Source organism: Sorex fumeus, unplaced genomic scaffold (genome assembly GCF_029834395.1).
Source record: "Sorex fumeus unplaced genomic scaffold, SorFum_2.1 ptg000041l, whole genome shotgun sequence".
NCBI classification, from domain to species: domain Eukaryota; kingdom Metazoa; phylum Chordata; class Mammalia; order Eulipotyphla; family Soricidae; genus Sorex; species Sorex fumeus.
In genome coordinates this window covers 10584937-10605641 of record NW_026606098.1, presented here as the reverse complement: position 1 = coordinate 10605641, position 20705 = coordinate 10584937, and the positions used below count along the sequence as shown (strand labels likewise).

Below are 20705 nucleotides of genomic sequence, written 5' to 3'. Positions count from 1 at the left end.
ACACCCAGTGATGCTCAGGCATCACTCCTGGCTCTGCACTCAGGAATACCCCTGGCAGTGCTCAGTGGACCATACGAGACACTGGGGAACGAACCCAAGTCAGGTACAATCCCCAACATATTGCTTCGCTCCCCCAAAATAATTTTGGATAGGCTCATCTTCCACAAAGATCCTAATTCCAAATAATTAATACCCACCTTTTTTGGTCATGGAATATGAGTACATAAAGAGAAATAGGATGTGATTAATTTATTCATTAGTTGGCCATGTGATTTTCAGAGCTAATATAGTCAACCCACACAGAGATCTCATCAAAGAGCATATGACTCCAGGAGAGTTGATTTCCTATCTTTGACTGTCCTGTGAAATCATAGAAACATACAAATTTTACATGTAATAAACTGGTTATGGTGGATGTCAATATTTCTTAGAAGGATTTAGCTCACCACCGAATGATCTAGTTTATTATCAGAGGTATTGAAAATGAGCTATCTTATAACACTACACATCAATCTTCAGAGACCCATTGGTATTACCCTGCCTATGGTAGTTGGAAGAAGTTAAACTCTAGAAACATCTAACAAGAACTTGTGTCAAGCCTCTGCCTTATCTTCTGAGCATATTAACAAAATAAAATGACTAAAAGAATAACTCCTGCTTTAGGTGCTACTTCTATGGCACCAGAGCCATGGAAACTGCATTTGGCCATTGAATTCATACGTCTAGTATCATGTAACTCAACAAAAGTAAACTCATGGTTCCAATCTCATACTAAAAGTAACTTGTCAGGGCCAGAGCAATAGTACAGTGTGTAGGGTGTCTGCCTTGCATGCGGCTGACCTGAGTTCAACCCCGGGCATCCCACATGTCCTCCGAGCACCGCCAGGAATAATTCCTGAGTGCAGAGCCAGGAGTAATCCCTGAGCATTACTGGGTGTGACCCAAAACAAGCAAATAAAAAGTAACTTGTTGTGTTAAATAAAATTATTTAGTCGTTTTAGAAGAAGCAAGAAGAAGAATTGGAGGGGAAGGAGGAGGAGGAAGAGAAAAAGAACAAGAGATGGGGAGGAAGATGAAGAAGAAGGAAGAAGGAGAAGGAAGAAGGAGGAGGGGGAGAGGAGGACGAGGAGGGGGAGGTTGAGGAGAAGGAGGAGGAGGAGGAGGAGGAGGATTAGAAGGAGGAGGGGAAGAAGAAGATTGGGTGATAAACAAATGAAACTCCTTAGTTCCACCCCTATTTTTAGTGCTTTGCTTTCCCTAATTCTGAAAACCAAGTCCTCAAAGGTCTCACGAGAAAGTTCTCCTCCTGGTGAGTTTCCTCAAGGCTCCCTTCATGTCCTTGTTTCTCAGGCTGTAAATAAAGGGGTTCATCATTTGTGGGACTATAATGTACATCACAGAAGCCACAGCTGTCTTTGTGGAAGACTCCAGGAGAGCAGAGGTGATGTACACCCCAAACGCCGTCCCATAGAACAGGAAGACCACTCCCAGGTGAGGCCCACACGTGGAAAACACCTTAAACTTTCCCCCCACTGATGGGATCTTCAACACAGAGGAGATAATCTGAGTGTAGGATAAAATGATGCCAGACACAGGGACCACACCAAATAGACAAGTCATGAAATAGAACAGGACGTTATTGGTGAGAGTGTCAGAACACGCCAGCTTGATGACCTGAGAGAATTCGCAGAAGAAGTGGGGGATCTCCAAGTCTGAGCAGAAGGAGAGGGGCAACACCAGCAGGGTGTGGAGCAAGGCATCCCCGATGCTCAGAAGCAGAGAGACCCCAACCAGCAGGCAGCAGAGTCGGGGGTTCATGATGGCCGTGTACCTCAGTGGATGGCAGATAGCCACATAGCGGTCATAGGCCATGGCGGCCAGGAGGAAGTTCTCAAATGCACCTAAAGTGAAGACGGAGCCAATCTGGAGGAGACAGCTCAGATATGTGATGCTCTGTGTCTGGGCACGGATGTTCGCCAGCATCTTGGGGATGGTGCAGGTGCTGATGCAGATGTCGGTGAAGGAGAGGTGGGAGAGGAAGAAGTACATGGGGGTGTGCAGGTGGGGGTCTGAGACCACGGCTAGGAGGATGAGCAGGTTCCCCGTGATGGTGACCAGGTACATGGACAGGAAGAGGCAGAAGAGGACTGGCTGAAAGTCCGGGTCATCTGATAAGCCCAGTAGAATGAACCCCCAAACGTCTGTTTGATTCCTGGCTTCCATCTTGCCAACGGGCCTGCTGGGGAAGGCAGGGTGAAAAGAATCAAAACAAGCACCCCCTTAGGGGTACAATAACAGCATCCCAGGAATGAGAACTTGGTTGTGGTTAGACAGCCCAGCAGACGTTGCTGCTTATAAAGGCTGAGAATTAAAAGTGATGGTCCTTGATTTAGTAAACGCTTTCCTGGGAAATCTGACCAAAGCTGCAACGAGAAAGCCAGTGCTTTGAGAAGAAAGGGAAAGTTCGGTTTCTTCACATGTACTGTGAAAGTAAATTAATCTTTACACATTTTATCTGCGTATCTCACTGTCTCTTGACTGGGGGTCGGGGGGTATTACACCTCGTGGGGTTTAGGAGACAGGACCATGTGGTGTCAGGAACTGGATTTGGGTCTGCTAGGAAGCAAAGTTCACACTCCATGGTGGGGATGGGCATGCCCAGTGATGGGCAGGGCTTACTCCTGGCTCTGCACTCAGGAATTACTCCTGGCAGGGCTCGGGGGACCATATGGGATGCCGGGGATCAAACCCGGGTCAGCCGTGTGCAAGGCAAACGCCCTCCCCTCTGTGCTACCACTCTGCCCCACAGACATACATATTTATTGTGCCCTCACTTTGGCACCTCATGCCAAGTACTGTGATGAGAACAAAAAAGAAGAGGTTCATTTCCTTCTGAAATCACCAGGACGAAGTAGGATTCCCAACTGTTCGCATGCCTCAGACTCATCTGAAACACTCAGCCATTTTCCAAGAAGTGAGATTATACCATCGCCCTATTTACCCCTGGGAATACTTAAAGGAAGGCAAGAGTAAGCTTGGATGCAGAACCCACCTGCAGACCAGGGTAAGCCTTATCTCAAACGGTGGCTGAGCTGCCTCCTTGGACCAGTGAATAGCCAGCCACACACAAGGACATAATTAGCATTCCCAAAGCAATGCCCAGATCCCATCATGATGGCTCGGAATTTTCCTCTATTCATCTTGAGTAATGCCAGAAACAGGAGTGCTAGTGTTTGCCTTGTATGCAGTCGACTTGGGTTCAATTCCTGGCAACCTATAGGGTCCCCCAAGCACTTTCAGGAGTAATTCCTGAGTGCAAAGCCAGGAGTAACCCCTGAGCATCGCCAGGTATGACCTAAAAAGCCAAAAAAAATTTTTAAGAGGGGATTCTTTAGCGGCATTTCATCCTGTTAGGTTACCAAGGAGACCCAAAACAGATCCAGAGGAATGAATGTTAGTATTTCCTAATTCTGGGATGGGTGAAAGAGAGGACTTGAGTCTTTTCATTATTTTCTCTTCATGTCTGTCTGTTATAAAATCTGGCCATTTGGGCAGGTGCAATAGTCCAGTGGGGAGGGTGTTTGCCTTGCACACGGCCAACCAGGGTTTGATCCCTGGCACCCCATATGGTCTCCTGAGAACCTCCAGGAGTAATTCCTGAGTGCAGAGCCAGGAGTAACCCCTGTGCATTGCTGGATGTGACCCAAAAAGGAAAAAAAATAGCATTTAAAAAAGCCTTAGTTATTTTATGAAGAACAATGAGCTTACTAGAAAAGCAACAGCTGCCCCCTCTTCACCACCTCCCCAGGGTCCACATGCCCAGAGAGACCAATAATAGAAAATCACTTCTAGGACCCAGAGTGATAGCACATTACACAACCAGCATGGGTTCCATTCCCTCATATCCCATCTGGTCCTCCAGGCATGGACAGGAGTGATTTCAGAGTACAGAACCAGGAACAACCTCTAGGCATCCCCAGGTATAATATAACCCATCCACAACCCCCACAAAAAAGAAAAAAGGGGCTGGAGCAATAGTACAGTGGGTAGGGCATTTGCCTTCCGCATGGCCTAACCGGGTTTGATTCCCAGCATCCCATATGGTCCCCTGAGCATCACCAGGAGTAATTCCTGAGTACAAGAGCCAGGAGTAACCCCTGTGCATTGCCGGGTGTGGCCCAAAAAACAAAAAACAAACAAACAAAAAAAGAAATCACTTCTATACGGCAGTGTATGTAGAAAAACTTGTCACTGTCACTGTCACTGTCCTCCCGTTGTTTATCAATTTGCTCGAGTGGGCCCAGTAACGTCTCCATTGTGACACTTGCTACTGTGTTTGGCATATTGAATACATCACAGGGAGCTTGCCAGGCTTTGCCATGTGAGCAAGATACTCTTGGTAGCTTGCCGGACTCTCCGAAGGGGAGTGGATGAATCGAACCTGGATCAGTCAGGTTGGCTGCATGCAAGGCAAATGCCCTACCCACTGTGCTATTGCTCCAACCCAAGAAAACTTGAGGGAAATTAAAGATAAAGTGTCCTGCGGGCTGGAGTGATGGTACAGAGGGTAAAGCATCCACTTTTCATGAAGCCGACCCAGGCTCAATCTCCAGCATCCCCTAAGTCCTCCTTGAGCATGGCCAGGAGTGATCCCTAAGCTCAGAGCCAGTAGTAAGGCCTGAGCACCTCCAGGCATGGTCCAATCCCCTCCACCCAAAACAAGAATAGTGCCCAGACCCCCTTTCAATTACACCCTCTCCAAGATTTCGGGCAGAGCCTTGTGTTTGAGAAGAGGCGATTTCTGCTCCAAAGCCAATGAGTTTTGCCCTTTCATACATGAACGAGGGCCCCAGCCATGGGGTTCAGATGCAGGACACGCTCCCCTCCTCGCGGCCTCACCTCTGAGCCTCAGCCCCCTGCATCTTTCCTTCTTTTCCCGAACGCTAACCAGCACCTGGCATTACCTGGAGGGCATCACCATGGACAGAAGCTTGACCTGGCGCCTGAGTATGGAAGAGAGAAAGGGCCGGCAGAGCCAAGGCAGCCCAGGGTCCCTGCTGGGGCGGGAGCATATCTGGAAGGAGTAAGGAGGCGTTTGGCTATTGAGACCAAGTCCTACTGACGAGGATCTCATCAGCTGATGCTTCTGTCTCCATTTCCCACTAGATCAATCAGAAGCTGATTGTTCTGTTTCCATTTCCCACTGGATCAACACTCAGAGATCCTCAACAGACAGAACTTCCATGTGACGAAAAGCCCCAAGTGCTCCAAATCCTTAAGGACCAAAGGGCTCTGGGAGAGATGCTTCATGACACCCCAACTAAGCAGAGCGGCCCCACTTTTCTCTGCACCTGTCTATGCTCCTCCACACATCACCGTCCTGCTCTCACACCCCCACCCCAACCCCCATGTCTGTCCCTGTGAGACCCAGTTACCTCAAAGCCATCACCCTTGAATTATTGATAAATGAAGCCTGAAGCCAATTTTCACTGTGGAAACACAAGCTCTTTAATTGGGTGTTTAAAGAAAAACACTCAAATTGGTAGTACTGTGTGCATTTTTTAACTCAATACATTTTTTAATAAAAAATTAATTTGCGGGCCGGAGTGATAGTACAATGCATAAGGCATTTGCCTTGCATGCAGCCAACCTAGGTCCGATCCCCAGCATCCTATATGGTCCCGCAAGCACCACCAGAAGTAATTCCTGAGTGCAGAGCCAGGGGTAACCCCTGAGCATTGCTGGGTATGACCCAAAATGCAAAAAAGAAGAAAAATACATAAGTTTGGGAGAAACCCCCATGAGTATTTAGGGTGCTTTTTGTTCCAGGAATTGAACCTGGGTTTCCCTGCTCTGTTCTTTTTTTTTTTTGGAGAGGGGCACACTTGGTGATGCTCAGTAGTGATTCCTGGCTCTGTGCTCAGGAATTGCACCTGGCAGTACCCAGAAGACCCTATGGGGTGCTGGAGATTGAACCTGGGTCAGCCGTGTGCAAAGCAAACGCCCTCCCCTCTGCCCTCTGTGTAATCAGCTCTGACACTCTCCTGAGGGACCCCTGTCCCTTTTCCTCTCTGCCTACACTGGCCTCTTTTTAGATCGTTTCCAGCTGTGAACAACCTAACGAGAAGCCAATCCATCCACTTCAAAGGCTGCCTCGCCAGCTCTGCGTCACTTGCATTTTTTTTTTCCAGGCTTGTCAAATGCTCTGTCTTATAACCAGTACGAGGCTCCCTGCAGTCCCCTTAGATCCACAATCTTCGTGGACCCCAAGCTCTGTGGCCTGCCGCTTATAGCTTTCATGGCAGTTAGCATTTGGAGGCCCTTCTCCATTCTGATGTTCTGCAGATCCCTGAAAATCCTCCTTCGGTGGCCTTGCTGAGCTCCCAGAATGCTTTTATTTTTCATTTTTTTATTTTATAAGGTAATTCACAATATTTGATTACATTTAATATTCAAACACCAATCCCACAACCATTACACCTTCCCACCACCAAATTTAGAATGTTTCCATCCCAAGCCCCAAGCCTTGTCCCAAAGCACAACCGAAATAATATATTTTATATTCTCTGTTATGTAAAATTGCTGAAAATGCTACAAAAAAAGTAGCCATAGAGGAAACAGTGTAAAGATTGTTATATTTTGGCAGGACCATTAAGACATTCTTTAGGATATCACTAACATTTTATTAAATTTTGAGTGATGTGAGCTTTTGTATATATATATATATATGTGTGTGTATATGTGTATATATATATCTGAAAATATGTATATATGCATCACTGTCACTGTCCTCCCATTGTTCATCGATTTGCTCGAGCGGACCCAGTAACGTCTCCATTGTGACAGTTGTTACTGTGTTTGGCATGTGGAATACATCACAGGTAGCTTGCCAGGCTTTGCCCTGTGGGCGAGGTACTCTCAGTAGCTTGCCCGGCTCTCTGAGAGGGGCAGAGGAATGGAACTCGGGTCGGCCATGTTGGCTGCTTGCAAGGCAAATGCCCTACCCACTGTGCTATCTCTCCAGCCCATATATGCATATATATTTATATATATTTCCCTCTATGATTTGTTGACTCCTACTTGAACCTGGAGCGATAGCACAGCGGTAGGGTGTTCACCTTACAAGCGGCCAACATGGCCGACCCGAGTTCGATTCCTCCGCCCCTCTCGGAGAGCCCGGCAAGCTACCGAGAGTATTTGATATGCCAGACACAGTAACAACAAAGTCTCCAATGGAGACGTTACTGGGCCCGCTCGAGCAAATCGACGATCAATGGGAGGACCTTTACCTTTACCTTTACCTTTATGATTTGTTGACTCCTACTTGAACCTGGAGTGATAGCACAGCTGGTAGGGCGTTTGCCTTGCAAGTGGCCAACATAGCCAACTCGAGTTCCATTCCTCTGCCCCTCTTGGAGAGCCCGGCAAGCTACTGAGAGTATCTCACCCCCATGGCAAAGACATATTCAATATGCCAAACACAGTAACAATAGTCACAATGGAGACATTACTGGGCCCGCATGAACAAATTGATGAACAATGGGAGGACAGTGACGGTGACAGTGACTTGAAGCCCATCAAATGTGGTGTGGTAATCATGGAGAATGGATAGGGAGTGTTTTATGATGTGTCGTATGGCCACAAATATGGCCGTACGGTCCAAGAATACATTCACTCATTCGTGAGGCTTGGCCTGAGTGTGTGGGGAGCAGCCTCGAGCATGGCAGCGGTTGGGTTCTGGAGGTTTTCAGTTGCCGAAGCTGGGTCCCTTGGGGTGGGGAGGGGTCTCACCCACCCTCCTCTGGGGCACCCTGAGTGAAACAGCCTGGTGTGGAGTCCAGTGGTATGGCTATTGAGGGCATCATGTTGCTCCCTTTGGGGAGAAAAAACCGTGTGATCTGGATGGTGGCTGATGATGAAATTATCTGGCGCTAGCAGGAGGTGGTTTATGGGCATGATCCCTGGGTCACTGGAGACTTGGGGAGAAATGGGCAGAGGATCTCCGCTCCTGGTCCACTTGAGCCCAGAATGCAAGGTCACAGAGTTCCGCATTACCTACTCCCACGATGCTTGAACTGATTTATCGATACCATCTTGGGGTCAGGCCAGGAGAGTGGCTCAGTGGGCTGGCAGGGAGAGTGACATGTTCAGGGTCTGGGTTTCCTTTCCCCTTTGAGGGCGTTTTCTCTGATATCCAAACACTCTCCAGCCTAAGTGTCACTTCACCTGGTGGAAATTGCATTTCTATAGCTTTGATTCTTTCTCATAGCTCGTTGGTTTCATACCCTACAGGTCTGTGTTTGGAATCTACACCCAGTTTTTACGGACTTTATTCAATTCTCAATATGCTTCTTACTGGGGATTACAAAAACCTACATTTTTTTGTACTTTTTGGGTCACACCTGGTGGTGCTCAGGGGTTAGTCCTGGCTCTGCACTGAGAAATTACTCCTGGCAGTGCTCGGGGGACCCTATGGGATGCCAGGGATCGAACCCAGGTTGGTCAGTCACATGCAAGGCAAAAGCCCTCCCTGCTGTACTATCGCTCCAGCCCCACTTAGTTTTCTTAACTGGACTTTATGTGGTGAAATTCAAGTAGTACATACACTTGTGTGATTTGGGGGAATGGGGGTTGGGGCCACACCCAGCAATGCATAGGGGTTACTCTTGGCTCTGCACTCAGGAATTATTCCCAGCGGTGTTCAGGAGATCCAATGGAATGCTGGGAATTGAACCCAGGTTAGCTGTGTGCAAGGCAAATGCCTTATCTGCTATATCATCCTTCCAGCCTCTCTGTTTTGTTTTGTTTGGGGGACACACCTGGCAATGCTCAGGGATTCCTCCTGGCTCTGTACTCTGTACTCTGTACCCTGTACTTGGGGGTGCTCGGGGAACCCAGCGCATGCCTGGGATCAAACCCAGATCAGCAGCATACAAGGCAAGTGTCCTCCCCGCTGTGCAATTGCTCCAGCCCAGGGCCCAATTTTTCCTTTGTGTTTTGTCTTCTCTTTGACTGATAAAAAAAGAATCTGGAGGCTGGAAGCAACTGTTTTGAGATCATCAGTTAAAATCCACAGGCAACTGAAACTTTGCACTATGGAAAGTCTGTCTCCTGTGGAATCTCATTGTAACTTTGGGAATCACAGCCATTGAGTCTATATTTTTTCTTTAATTCCAGAAGTGGTGATAGCAATGATTCTCCATGTCAGTTGAAGACAAGATCCTTGGGGAATAAAAAAAAAAATGCTTCTACCTGGATCAAACCACTGGAGACTTTAGTTTAATTGGTCTGGTAGGAGTTTCCTGCACTGGGATCTTCTAAGGCAAAACAGGAAGTTCTTTCTTTCTTTCTTTCTTTCTTTCTTTCTTTCTTTCTCTCTTTCTTTCCTTTTCTTCCTTCCTTCCTCCCTTCCTCCTTCCTTCCTTTCTTTCTTTCTTTCTTTCTTTCTTTCTTTCTTTCCTTTTCTTCCTTCCTTCATCCTTCATTCCTCTCTTCCTTCCTCCTTCCTTCCTTCATTTCTTTCTTTCTTTCTTTCTTTTCTTCCTTTCTTCTATTTACTGAATCACCATGAACACAGATACAAAGCTGTTCATGATCAGGCATTTCAGTAGGTTATCATGTCTGTTCCTTTATCTACTTTCAATACATAGTTCTTTTTTATTATTTATTGAATCACCGTGAAAACAGTCACAAAGCCTTTCAGTTTAAGTCTTGGTCAGTCATACAATGATCAAACACCCATCTCTTCACCAGTGCATATTTTCCACCACTAAGAACCCCAGTATACCCCACCTCCCACCCCTCCCCCTGTGTGGCAGATTTCCACTTTACTCTCTCTCTATGTTGATCACATTCAATATTACGACAAAAGACCCACCATTATTATTTGAAATTTTCCCCAACAATCAGGCCTGCCAAGAAGACATCATTAGATAATTTGTTTTCTATTGTTGATTATGAAGAGCATATGATTTTGGATTTCTGATATCCCAGTAATAAGTCTAGAGGGATTATTGCCAAAAGCCGCTGTATTCTGAGATCAGTTTTTGTGCCTGTGGGATCATGGTCGTTCAGGAGCCGGAGGAGGCATTCATGGGTGGCAACTCGGGCCTTGTCAGGGCGGGGAGCAGAGCCAGTTCAAACCCCCATGCCATGAGGCCCCACGTGCCTCGTCACTGCAGTCTCATACCTGGCTGTCCATTAGGCTCTGAAAGATAGCAGCCACCGTGTCACCACCGCCAGGGGGGAAAGGCAGAGGGACAAACACCCTTCCCCTCTTGGGAAGGCATGGTGCCTAGTTTAATGCAAAGACCAGATGCATTTCTGTTGGGCATTATATTTTGCTCGAATTTTCTCACCACCATTCAAGCCTGCCTTCCAGGGACAGACGCTAGCTCATTTACTTTCCATTGCTCACTCTGCATATCAGGAAAGGTCGTGCGGCTGCTTACGTGGTTGCACAGTTCAGAAGAATAGTGCTGGTGCCCACATACCGGAGCTATGCTTGTAGAAGCTCATGGTCTTCAGGATTCCATCTGGAGAAGGCAGGGAGACAGCACCTGCCCCAACTGGGACCTCCCGATGATATTGGCTTGGTACAGGGCCCGGAGAATTCTCCAGGTGTTGTGGAGCCTGCCAGCCAGGTTTCTTGACTCTCAATACACAGTTCTTGTTCAGAGTGATCACTTCCAACTACATTGTCACAGTGGTCCCTTCTCTATCCTAACTGCCCTCTCCCATAGCACCTGAGGCAGGCTTCCAACCATGGACAAATCCTCCTGGCTCTTGTTTCTAATGTAAACAGGAAGTTCTTTAAACACAGCCAGGACTGGAGCATCCTGAATGAATGAAATAGTCAGGCAATTAATTCAATCTTTTGTTGTATGACTGAATCCAAGACAGAAAGGGTAAGTCAGAAGGAGCCTGGGAACAGGGGGAAGCAACTCACTGGTGTAATAATCAAGCCTGTGACCTAAGGGCCAGCAAAAAAGGAGGATGAAGTTGGTCGCCTACCACATGCAAACAGGGATGGCTTCATATTCTGAAGGAGGGCCCCTAAACATGATCTCCAAATGAATTTTGTGCTCCTGGGCTGGAGCAATAGCACAGTGAGTAGGGCGTTTGCCTTGCATGCGGCCGACCTGGACTGATCCGGGTTCGATTCCTCAATTCCTCCGCCCCTCTCAGAGAACCCGGCAAGCTACCAAGAGTATCATGCCCGCATGGCAAAGCCTAGCAAACTCCCTGTGATGTATTTGATATGCCAAAAACAATAACAAGTCTCACATTGGAGACAGTACTGGTGCCCGCTTGAGCAAATAGATAAACAGGAGGACAGTGCTACAGTGTGTTCATGGGAACACTTCATGGCACCCAAACCTGGAAGCAAGCCGGGTGTCCAAGAACAGAGGAGTGCAGGAAGAAATCGTGGTCTATATCCTTGGTGGAATCTGACTCAGCTCTGAGAAAAGAGGAGATGGTGCCGTTCATCCCCATGTGGAATCTGAGAGCGTCAGGCTGAGTGACATCAGGAGGGGAACAGACACAGGGGGATTGCTCATCTGTGGGTCATAAAGAAACATTGTAAGGAGGGGATGGAGCGATGGCACAGCAGGTAGGGCGTTGGCCTTGCACACAGCCGACCCGGAGTAGTTCCTGAGTGCAGAGCCAGGAGTAACCCCTGTGCATTGCCGGGTGTGACCCAAAAGGTAAAGGTAAAGGTAAAGGCCCTCCCGTTGATCGTCGATTTGCTCGAGCGGGCCCAGTAACGTCTCCATTGGAGACTTTGTTGTTACTGTGTCTGGCATATCGAATACTCTCGGTAGCTTGCCAGGCTCTCCGAGAGGGGTGGAGGAATCGAACTCGGGTCGGCCATGTTGGCCGCTTGTAAGGCGAACGCCCTACCCGCTGTGCTATCGCTCCAGCCCAAAAAGAAAAAAAAAATAAATATAGTAAGGGAATAACAAATGGTCAAAGGCAACAGGAATGGAGAACAGGTTTACAGAACTGAACTTACCAAGGGCAAGATGGAGTGTGAGAATGGGGGTGGAGGGGCCCCTGGGACATGGTGGAGGGCATCCTGGGACATCCTGTGGGGGGTGCTGATCTGGGGACATTGCACCCCTGAATCCCCATCATGAACCATATTGTAAATCCCGAGACTTTGGAGGCAGAATGATAGAATAATGGGGAGAACACTTGCCTTGCTTGCGCCAACCTGGGTTCAATCCTCGGAAGCTCCCAGGGTCCCCCCAATCCCCACTAGGAGTGATTCCTGAGGCACAGAGCCAAGAGCCAGCCCTGAGCACCACTTGGTTGTCAGTCCCCAGAGCAAATAACTATTATATGGGGCTTCAAATGATTTATTTAAATGGACTGAACCAGGAATGTATATTCCATGCCAAGGAACCTAAAGTGTCAAGCAGGGGAAAAGTGGCAGAGGATGGGATTGGAGCGATAGCACAGTGAGTAGGGCGTTTGCCTTGCATGCAGCTGATCCGGGTTTGATTCTCAGCATCCCATACGGTTCCCCCAAGCACCACCAGGAGTAATTCCTGAGTGCAGAGCCAGAAGTAACCCCTGTGCATCACTGGGTGTGACCGCCCTCCCCCCAAAAAAAGAAAAGAAAAAGAGTAATTCCTGAGTCCAGGGCTAGGAGTAACTCCTGAGCTCTGCCATGTGTGGCCCCAAAACCAAAATGACGATGATGGGGGGAGCCTCCCACGACAAGAATGGAATGACTTCTTCTTTTCCCTGAGAGCAAACTGTTGTGTGTCTCAGAGACAATCAACTGGATCCCACGCAAGTCCTGTTCCACTCCTGCCAATCAAGGGATGGGGTGAGGAAAAGTTTTTAGGGTGACGGACCTGCAGGGAGGAAGATGGTGGACGCGTGTCCTCAGGGCCAGCACCGTGACAACTGGAAGCTATTATAGGAAAAGCAAAGAGGGGGCACAGTTTTGGGAAGGGGGCTTTAGAGTGGTGGGTGTTGGTAGAAGCGATACATTCCCTCACGTCTGTTCCCCCTGAGTACCCCTTCCCGCATCACCGCAAATAAAATTTGGGGACCTTCGAGCCATACCCAGTGGTGCTCAGGACAGACTCCTGGCTCTGTGGTCAAGGGTCACTCCTGGCAGTGCTTGGGGGCCGTATGGAATGCCAGTTGTGAAACCTACGCTGTCTGTGTGCAAGGCAAACGCTCTCCTCCCTGTTCTGTCACTCCAGCCACACACACACACACACACAAATGATTTTTTGAATTTTTTCACTCTTTTTTTTTTATTATTATTAATTGAATCACCACAACGGGTAGGGCGTCTGCCTTGCACGCAGCCAACATGGCCGACCCGAGTTCGATTCCTCCGCCTCTCTCGGAGAGCCCGGCAAGCTACCGAGAGTATCTCGCCCGCACGGCAGAGCCTGGCAAGCTACCCGTGACGTATTCGATATGCCAGACACAGTAACAACAAAGTCTCCAATGGAGACATTACTGGGCCCGCTCGAGCAAATCGACGATCAACGGGAGGGCCTTTACTTACTTACTTTACTTATTGAATCACCGTGAGAAGCTTTCAGGTTTAAATCTCAGTCATGCAATCATCAAACACATTTCCCTGCACCAGTACTTATTTTTCACCACCAAGAACCCCAATATACCTCCCTTCAGCCCCTCCCAATGCCCGTGAGGCAGATGAATTCTAATTAACACTCTATCTACTTTGATTAGATTCATTGTTTCAACAAAAGATGCACCATTATTATTTAGAGTTTACACGCCCAAATCAGACCTGCTGAAAAGGCATTGTGAAATAACTTGTTTTCTGCAGCTGGTTACAAGAACCAAATGATAGTGGTGGTGCGATTTTGGATTTCTGTTATTTTACTTATTAAGCCTGGAAGTATTTCTGCTGAGAGTCAGATAACTATGAGATTGGTTTCTGTGGCTCTGGAGCCATGGCCATGCAGGAGAGCCGCTCGTGGGGGGCAACTCATGACCTCAATAGGGTGTGAAGGACGAGCCAGGAACGCCCCCTTTCCCATGAGGTTTCAGTTGCCCCATCACGACCGGCTCATACCTGGCTTTCCAAAAAGCTCTGAGGTGGCCGCCATCTTGCTTTCCAGAGGGAAAAAGTCGGAAGGGAGCAACACCCTTTCCCTTCCGGGCAGGCATGGTGGCGTAGATTAACACATAGTCCATTCACTTTTCTGCCACAAGCTGCCGGGCTCTGCATTAAGTCCTTGTGCTTCTGGAGCCATGGCCGTGCCAGAGAGCCGCTCTTGGGGGTCAACTTGTGACCTCGGTAGGACGTGAAGGACGAGCTGGGAACGCCCCCCCTTCCCATGAGGTTTCAGTTGCCCCATCACAACCGACTCATACCTGGCACAAAAATTATTTTAAAACTTTTCTTTTGATTGACAATATTATTGATGATGGCTTTTCATGTGTGTCATTCCAAAGCCACGCCCATCACCAGTGTGCTCACCTCATTCCCCAAAGACACCCCATGCCCCTCCCTTTCAATCACACACACACACACACACACACACACACACATACACACACACACACACAGAGGCTCAGCTCACCGAAGGGGGGGGCAGAGGAATAGTTTTATTAAAATACTGATTTCAGCTCTTAATTTCTTTTCCGCTTGTTTGCTTTTTGTTTTGAGACCACACCTGGTGATGCTCAGGCGTTACTCCTGCCTCTGCACTTAGGAATTGCTCCTGGTAGTGCTCAAGGGACCCTGTGGGATGCTGGGGGTCAGACTAGGTCGACTGTGAGCAAAGTAAACACTCCTCACTCTGTATTAGCGCTCTAGCTCCCAGCTCTCAATTTCTTGGGGTAATTTCCCAACCTTCTCCTGGCTCCCCTCCTCTTCCAGGTCTTAGAAAAACAGCCCCAATGGGGTTTCCTGTTTGATGAGTAGAAAGGACAGACATGAGAACAGGAGCTCATCACCCCTTTTCTTTCCCCTTGAAAACTTAGGGGAAACTTTGGGGTCAAGCTAAAACATATTGTCTTGAGACCCATAGTTTGGAGAATTTGCCTCACTGTGTTGGTTCTGGTTGGACTGAGACAGAACTGTACACTTTCATGGGCTGGGGAGATAGTATGAGGCATGAGTAGGGGACTTGCAAGAATTGCTGGCTTTGTGTCTCAATCACCCCTGGATCTGATCACCATCGGGTTCTAGCACTGACTCAGTCGCCCATCTGACCAAGACTTGTCAGGAGTGGTGGGGCAGCTTGTGCTCAAAAGGCGAGAAAAGAGGCAAAGCTTCTCGCCAAGGGACCCAGAGGCAGAAGACACTAAGCGAGTTGGGAAATAAAAACAACAGGTCCCAAGTTTCCTCCTGAATAAAGATGTGAAATAATCCATCCTGATGTTCTATACCCCCACCGCCCCGTTCCAGCCCTCAGAGGCAATGAAATTATTCAGGGAATAGAAGTTACTCAGGCCCCATTTGTTTAACAAGGAGCTTTGGGGATTGGCTTCTGATTGGCCCAGAGATAGTAAATATTCCCTCAGTCCTTCCCATTTATTTCCCAGCTCTGCCCTTCTTCCTTATGTCCCGATGCCACCTGTGTGTTTGCGACACTTCCCATGTCCTAAGAGCTGAGGTCCCCCCTTCTCCCCTTTCCCGGAAGAGACGGCTGCTTTGTCAGGGATTGACGTGAGCCAAGCTGAGCCCAGGCTTCAGAGATGTCTTTGGGAAGAGAAAAGACAGCCCAGTAAGTGGACTAGCAAAGGAGTGGGGAGAGGGAGCAAGGGAGAGAGAGAGGGAGAGAGGACAGGAGAGGGAGATAGGGAGAGAAGGAGGAGGAGGAGGAGGAGGAGGAGGAGGAGGAGGAGGAGAAGAAGAATAAGAAGAAGAAGAAGAAGAAGAAGAAGAAGAAGAAGAAGAAGAAGAAGAAGAAGAAGAAGAAGGAGGAGGAGGAGGAGGAGGAGGAGGAGGAGGAGGAGGAGGAGGAGGAGGAGGAGGAGGAGGAGGAGGAGGAGGAGGAGGAGAAGGAGAAGAAGAAGAAGAAGAAGAAGAAGAAGAAGAAGAAGAAGAAGAAGAAGAAGAAGAAGGAGAAGGAGAAGGAGAAGGAGAAGGAGAAGGAGAAGGAGAAGGAGAAGGAGAAGGAGAAGGAGAAGAAGAAGAAGAAGAAGAAGAAGAAGAAGAAGAAGAAGAAGAAGAAGAAGAAGAAGAAGAAGAAGAAGAAGAAGAAGAAGAAGAAGAAGAAGAAGAAGAAAGAGGAGGAGGACGAGGAGGAGGGGGAAGGGATAGAGGGAGAGGGAGGGACACAGAAGGAGTGAGAGAGAGGGAAAGAGAGAGGGAACGGGTAGAGGAAGAGACAGGGAGAAACTGGCAGAAAGAGCATCGGGAGACGTGCTGGAGTGATCATATACCAAGGGAGGGCATTTGCCTTGTATGCGGCTGATCTGAGTTTGATTCCTGACATCCCACATGGTTGCCCGAGCACCTCAAGGAGTAATTCCTGAGTGCAGAGTTGGGAGTAACCTGAGTGCCACTGGGTGTGCTTCAAAAGCAAAACAGCACCCCCTCCCCCCAAAAAAGGGAAAGAGAAGGAAAGATAGAGAAACGAGAGAGAGAGAGAGAGAGAGAGAGAGAGAGAGAGAGAGATGGCAGAGATGAAAACGTACAGGCAGACTCAGAGAACAAACCTCTATTCTGTTTTCTCGAGCCCCTAGGAACATCTCTCCCGCTCAATCTCTCTTTCTGTTCCCAGACTACGATTCAGTGGATTTCTCAGCCTTCTGGCTCAACCTAGCCGAGCCTCTGGGTTGCTCCCGCATCCTTTCCAAAGCTGGTTAGTGGCAGCGTGAACCACTCGAGCGATCCGGAGCAAATCGGCGAACTGGTCCAGCCCGACGGAGTCTCTGCTGGAAGACATCTGTCACCATCAGGTCTCGTAAGCCTCTGTAAGCCTGTGCAAGGCATTTGCACCCTGAGTGAACCCATCCCTGGGGCTTCCCAGGAGATCCTGGGGGAAAGTCTCATCCCCGAGCTGCTTAAGGGAACACCCGGATCTGTCCGGTCCCCAAACATCTTTTCCCAAGTGCTACACAAGAACCAGGAGTGAGACAGGGAGTAGCGTAGGAATCACAGATTCAGGGATGCCTGGGATGGACAAGAAGGTCAGGGGTTAAATTGAAAAAAAACAAAACGTCATCTTTTCTCCACATATGATGGCATGAAGTGGAAGGTGCTCTGTGTTCTCCGCTGGTGTGGAGATGTGCAGGAAAGAAGAGCCTTGGTGGTTGGGGGTCTGTAGCCATGGCATTTGGTTGGGGTGGGGGGATGCAGATTCAGATAATCCAGGAAGGGGAGGAAATGTGGATGAGGCGAGGCAGCGGGGCCCAGCACCGGCACTCTGGGCTTTGGATTTGGGCAGATTTGCAGCTTACTTGATGTTTTTCTTTGGGGTTTTTTGGGAGGAGGCACCCCCTAGTGTCCAAGGATCACTGCCACAGTGCTGGGGGTCAGATCTGGGTCTCACACATGTGCCTGATCCCTTTGAAGCTGACTGCCCTCACTGTTCCCCCTAAAGATTTTTTTAGGAGGAGTCACACCCAGCGATGCACAGTGCTTACTCCTGGCTCTGCACTGATGAATTACTCCTAGCGGTGCTTGGGAGACCATATGGGATGCTGGGAATTGAACCCAGGTTGGCCACATGCAAGGCAAACGCCCTACCTGCTGTGCCTCCCCTATCCGTTCCAGCCTCCCCTAAAGATCTTATAGGATTCTCCTAAATGTTGCCTGCGACCATCTCTGGAGAGGAATTTCCTCCCAGTCATGTTTTCAGGTTTCCTCACTTCCACTGCACAGGAAATTTGGGGGTGGGGTGGGGCTTAATTTCCTCCAAATCAAGATCAAGTTTAGACTCAAGTTCTAGTAATCACAAAAGGACTTGAACTACCCACGAATCTCCCATCATTCCACCTTGCAGCCTTACAAATGATTCGGGTCTGGAGGCTGGAAAGACAGTCCAGTGGAGAAAGGGCTTACCTTGCACATGGCTGACCTGGGTTTGACTCCCCAGCACCCCATAGGATCCTCTGAGTCCCACTAGGAGGGATACCTGAGCACAGAGCCAAGGGTTGCCCTCAACATTGCTGGGTGTGGTCCCCCAAACAAAGAAACAAAACTGGTACAGAATCTGCAGTGATTGTGGGTGAAATACAGTAACATGAAGATGTCCCCATGATCCTATGAACCTATGTATGCATTTCTTTTTCTCTTTCTACGTATCTTTTGCTAGTTTTAGAAGCCTGGGTTTACACATGCTGAGTTTTCTAAACATCTGCCAGCTCCAGGAATGTTCAGGAAAGCATCCTGGGACCAAGTTTTTTGCCAACATTGACCAACAGTTGAGAATGCAGGGTGGACATCACAGAGTATAGACAGGATATTTGTTTGATTCTTTCTTCTCTGTCCAGAATCTCGTTTTCCCCCGCAGGATCTTCCTCACTGTTGAAGCATCAAACTTCCACCTTCAGATACTGTGAGAGAAATTATACCCATGGAAGCCAGGAATGTCACCCACACAGGTGAGTATTTCATCCTGCTGGGACTTGCAGAAGCTCCAGAACATGAGACAATTCTCTTCATCCTCTTCCTCCTCATGTACATGGTCACCACTGTGGGGAATCTGCTCATCATCTTGGCCATCAGCACCGACCCCCACCTGCACACCCCCATGTACTTCTTCCTGGCCCACCTGTCCCTGGTGGACTTCTGCCTGGCCACCAACACGGTGCCCAAGATGCTGGCCAACATCCAGACGGGCAGCAAGGCCATCTCCTACGTGAGCTGCCTCACCCAGATGTACTTCTTCCACTTCTTCGGCATCGTGGACAGCGTCCTGATCGCCGTGATGGCCTACGACCGCTTCGTGGCCATCTGCCACCCGCTGCACTACAGCACCATCATGAGCCCGCGCGTGTGTGCGCTGCTGGTGGGCGGCCCCTGGCTCTGCTCCGGCATCCTGTCGCTCACGCACATCCTGCTCATGGCCCGCCTGGTCTTCTGCGCGCGCCACGAGCTGCCCCACTACTTCTGCGACCTCACGCCCATGCTGCGGCTCTCGTGCTCGGACACGTTCGTCAACCGCGCCTTCGTGCTGGCCGTGGCCGGCCTGGTCATCGCCGCCCCCTTCGTGTGCATCCTGGCCTCGTACGCGCGCATCCTGGCGGCCGTGCTCAAGGTGCCGTCGGCGGGCGGCCGCAGGAAGGCCTTCTCCACCTGCAGCTCGCACCTGTCCGTCGTGGCCCTGTTCTACGGCACCACCATCGGGGTCTACCTGTGTCCCTCGTCCGTGCGCACGGCCGTGAAGGAGAAGGCCTCGGCCGTCATGTACACGGCCGTCACCCCTATGCTCAACCCCTTCATCTACAGCCTCCGCAACCGGGACATGAAGGGGGCCCTCAGGAAGTTGGTGCGCAGGAAGGTCAGCGTGTCCGCCTGACCAGCGGGACCCTGGAGGGGGCACCTCGGAGCCCGGCATGGACGTGGAGTGTGTGTGCATGTGTGTGTGTGGCGGGGGTGGGGAGAGGGGTCTTGTGTACAGAGTGGGTGTGGGGTGGTCTGGGAGAGGTGGCCCCTGGGAATTTTGATGTTTGAAAGGAAATGTCAGGAAGAATCTCTCATTCTTGGTTGATTTTGTTGCTGTTGTTTTGTTTTGTTTTGTTGGCTTTTTGGGTCACACCTGGCGATGCTTGGGGAACCCTATGGGTTGGGGAGATCGGACCTGAGTTGGCTCCGCGCAAGGCAAACGCCCTCCCCATTGTCCCTTCACTCTGGTTCCAAATCTGTCATATTCTTGATACAATTTGCGGGCGTCACATGTCCTGTGTTGTGTTCTTTTCTTCTTTTGGGGCATTTTGGGATAGCTCAAACATGGCTATCCCATAGGGTCCCCCAAGCACCCCCAGGAGTAACCCCTGAGCATCACCAAGTGTGACCCCCAAAACAAAACAAAACAAAACAAGGAAAGAAATAAGAAAAGCCAGCAAACAGTCACTGTTCCTGGTGCCTTTTTTCTAATTCCTGGACACTGCCTCATCATCCCGACACGGCTCAGGAGAGTCACCACAGGTCTGGGGCCATGGCTGCATGATGGAAGGGTCAAGGGACACTTGGGACTCAAAGACAAAGGCCGGTGACTCCCAAGGGCCCCAAGATTCCAGCGGGGCTGCAGGGAAGCGGCTCAGCTCCTGGGCTCAGCCTCCAACGTCTCCAGGACCCGTGCACGTTATTTCACGCCAGATTGCCACAAGCGTCCGGCCACTGTCCAGGACGAGCCATTTGAGTGACTCCATAACCGACCGTGTCGTTTTCTTTCCAAAACCACGCGTGTGTGTTTGCTCTCAATCATTCTCGTGGAAACTGCTTCCAGTGATCGCGCTGCAGGCCCGGAGCAACAGGACAGCAGGTAAGGAACTTGCCTGGCACGCGGCCGACTCAGGTTCGGTCCCCGGCACCCCATCGGGCCCCCAAGCTCTGCCAGGAGGGATCCCTATGCGCAGAGCCAGGAGTCAGCTCTGAGCCCCCCAGGGGTGCCCCCCCAAAACCAAAGAAATAAATAAATAAAGGTGCTGGATCCTGGAGCTGTGCGATTCCAGAGAAGGACACATGGGGGCAGCAGACCCTCTTGGGACAGCGCCCCTCTAGCTCCCTCTCGGCAAGCTCTCTG

At 49.6% G+C, this 20705-nt stretch overlaps 2 protein-coding genes across 2 annotated transcripts; one reads left to right on the top strand and one right to left on the bottom strand.

The window, feature by feature from the left end:
- Positions 1-1287: 1287 nt before the first annotated feature.
- On the bottom strand, positions 1288-2223 carry LOC130028870 (olfactory receptor 7G2-like). The gene has a single exon (XM_056119712.1). It carries the CDS (start codon positions 2221-2223, stop codon positions 1288-1290), a length of 936 nt encoding a protein of 311 aa, XP_055975687.1.
- Positions 2224-18533: 16310 nt separating this feature from the next.
- LOC130028749 (olfactory receptor 24-like) lies at positions 18534-19478 on the top strand. The gene has a single exon (XM_056119584.1). It carries the CDS (start codon positions 18534-18536, stop codon positions 19476-19478), a length of 945 nt encoding a protein of 314 aa, XP_055975559.1.
- The last annotated feature ends 1227 nt before the right edge of the window (positions 19479-20705 follow it).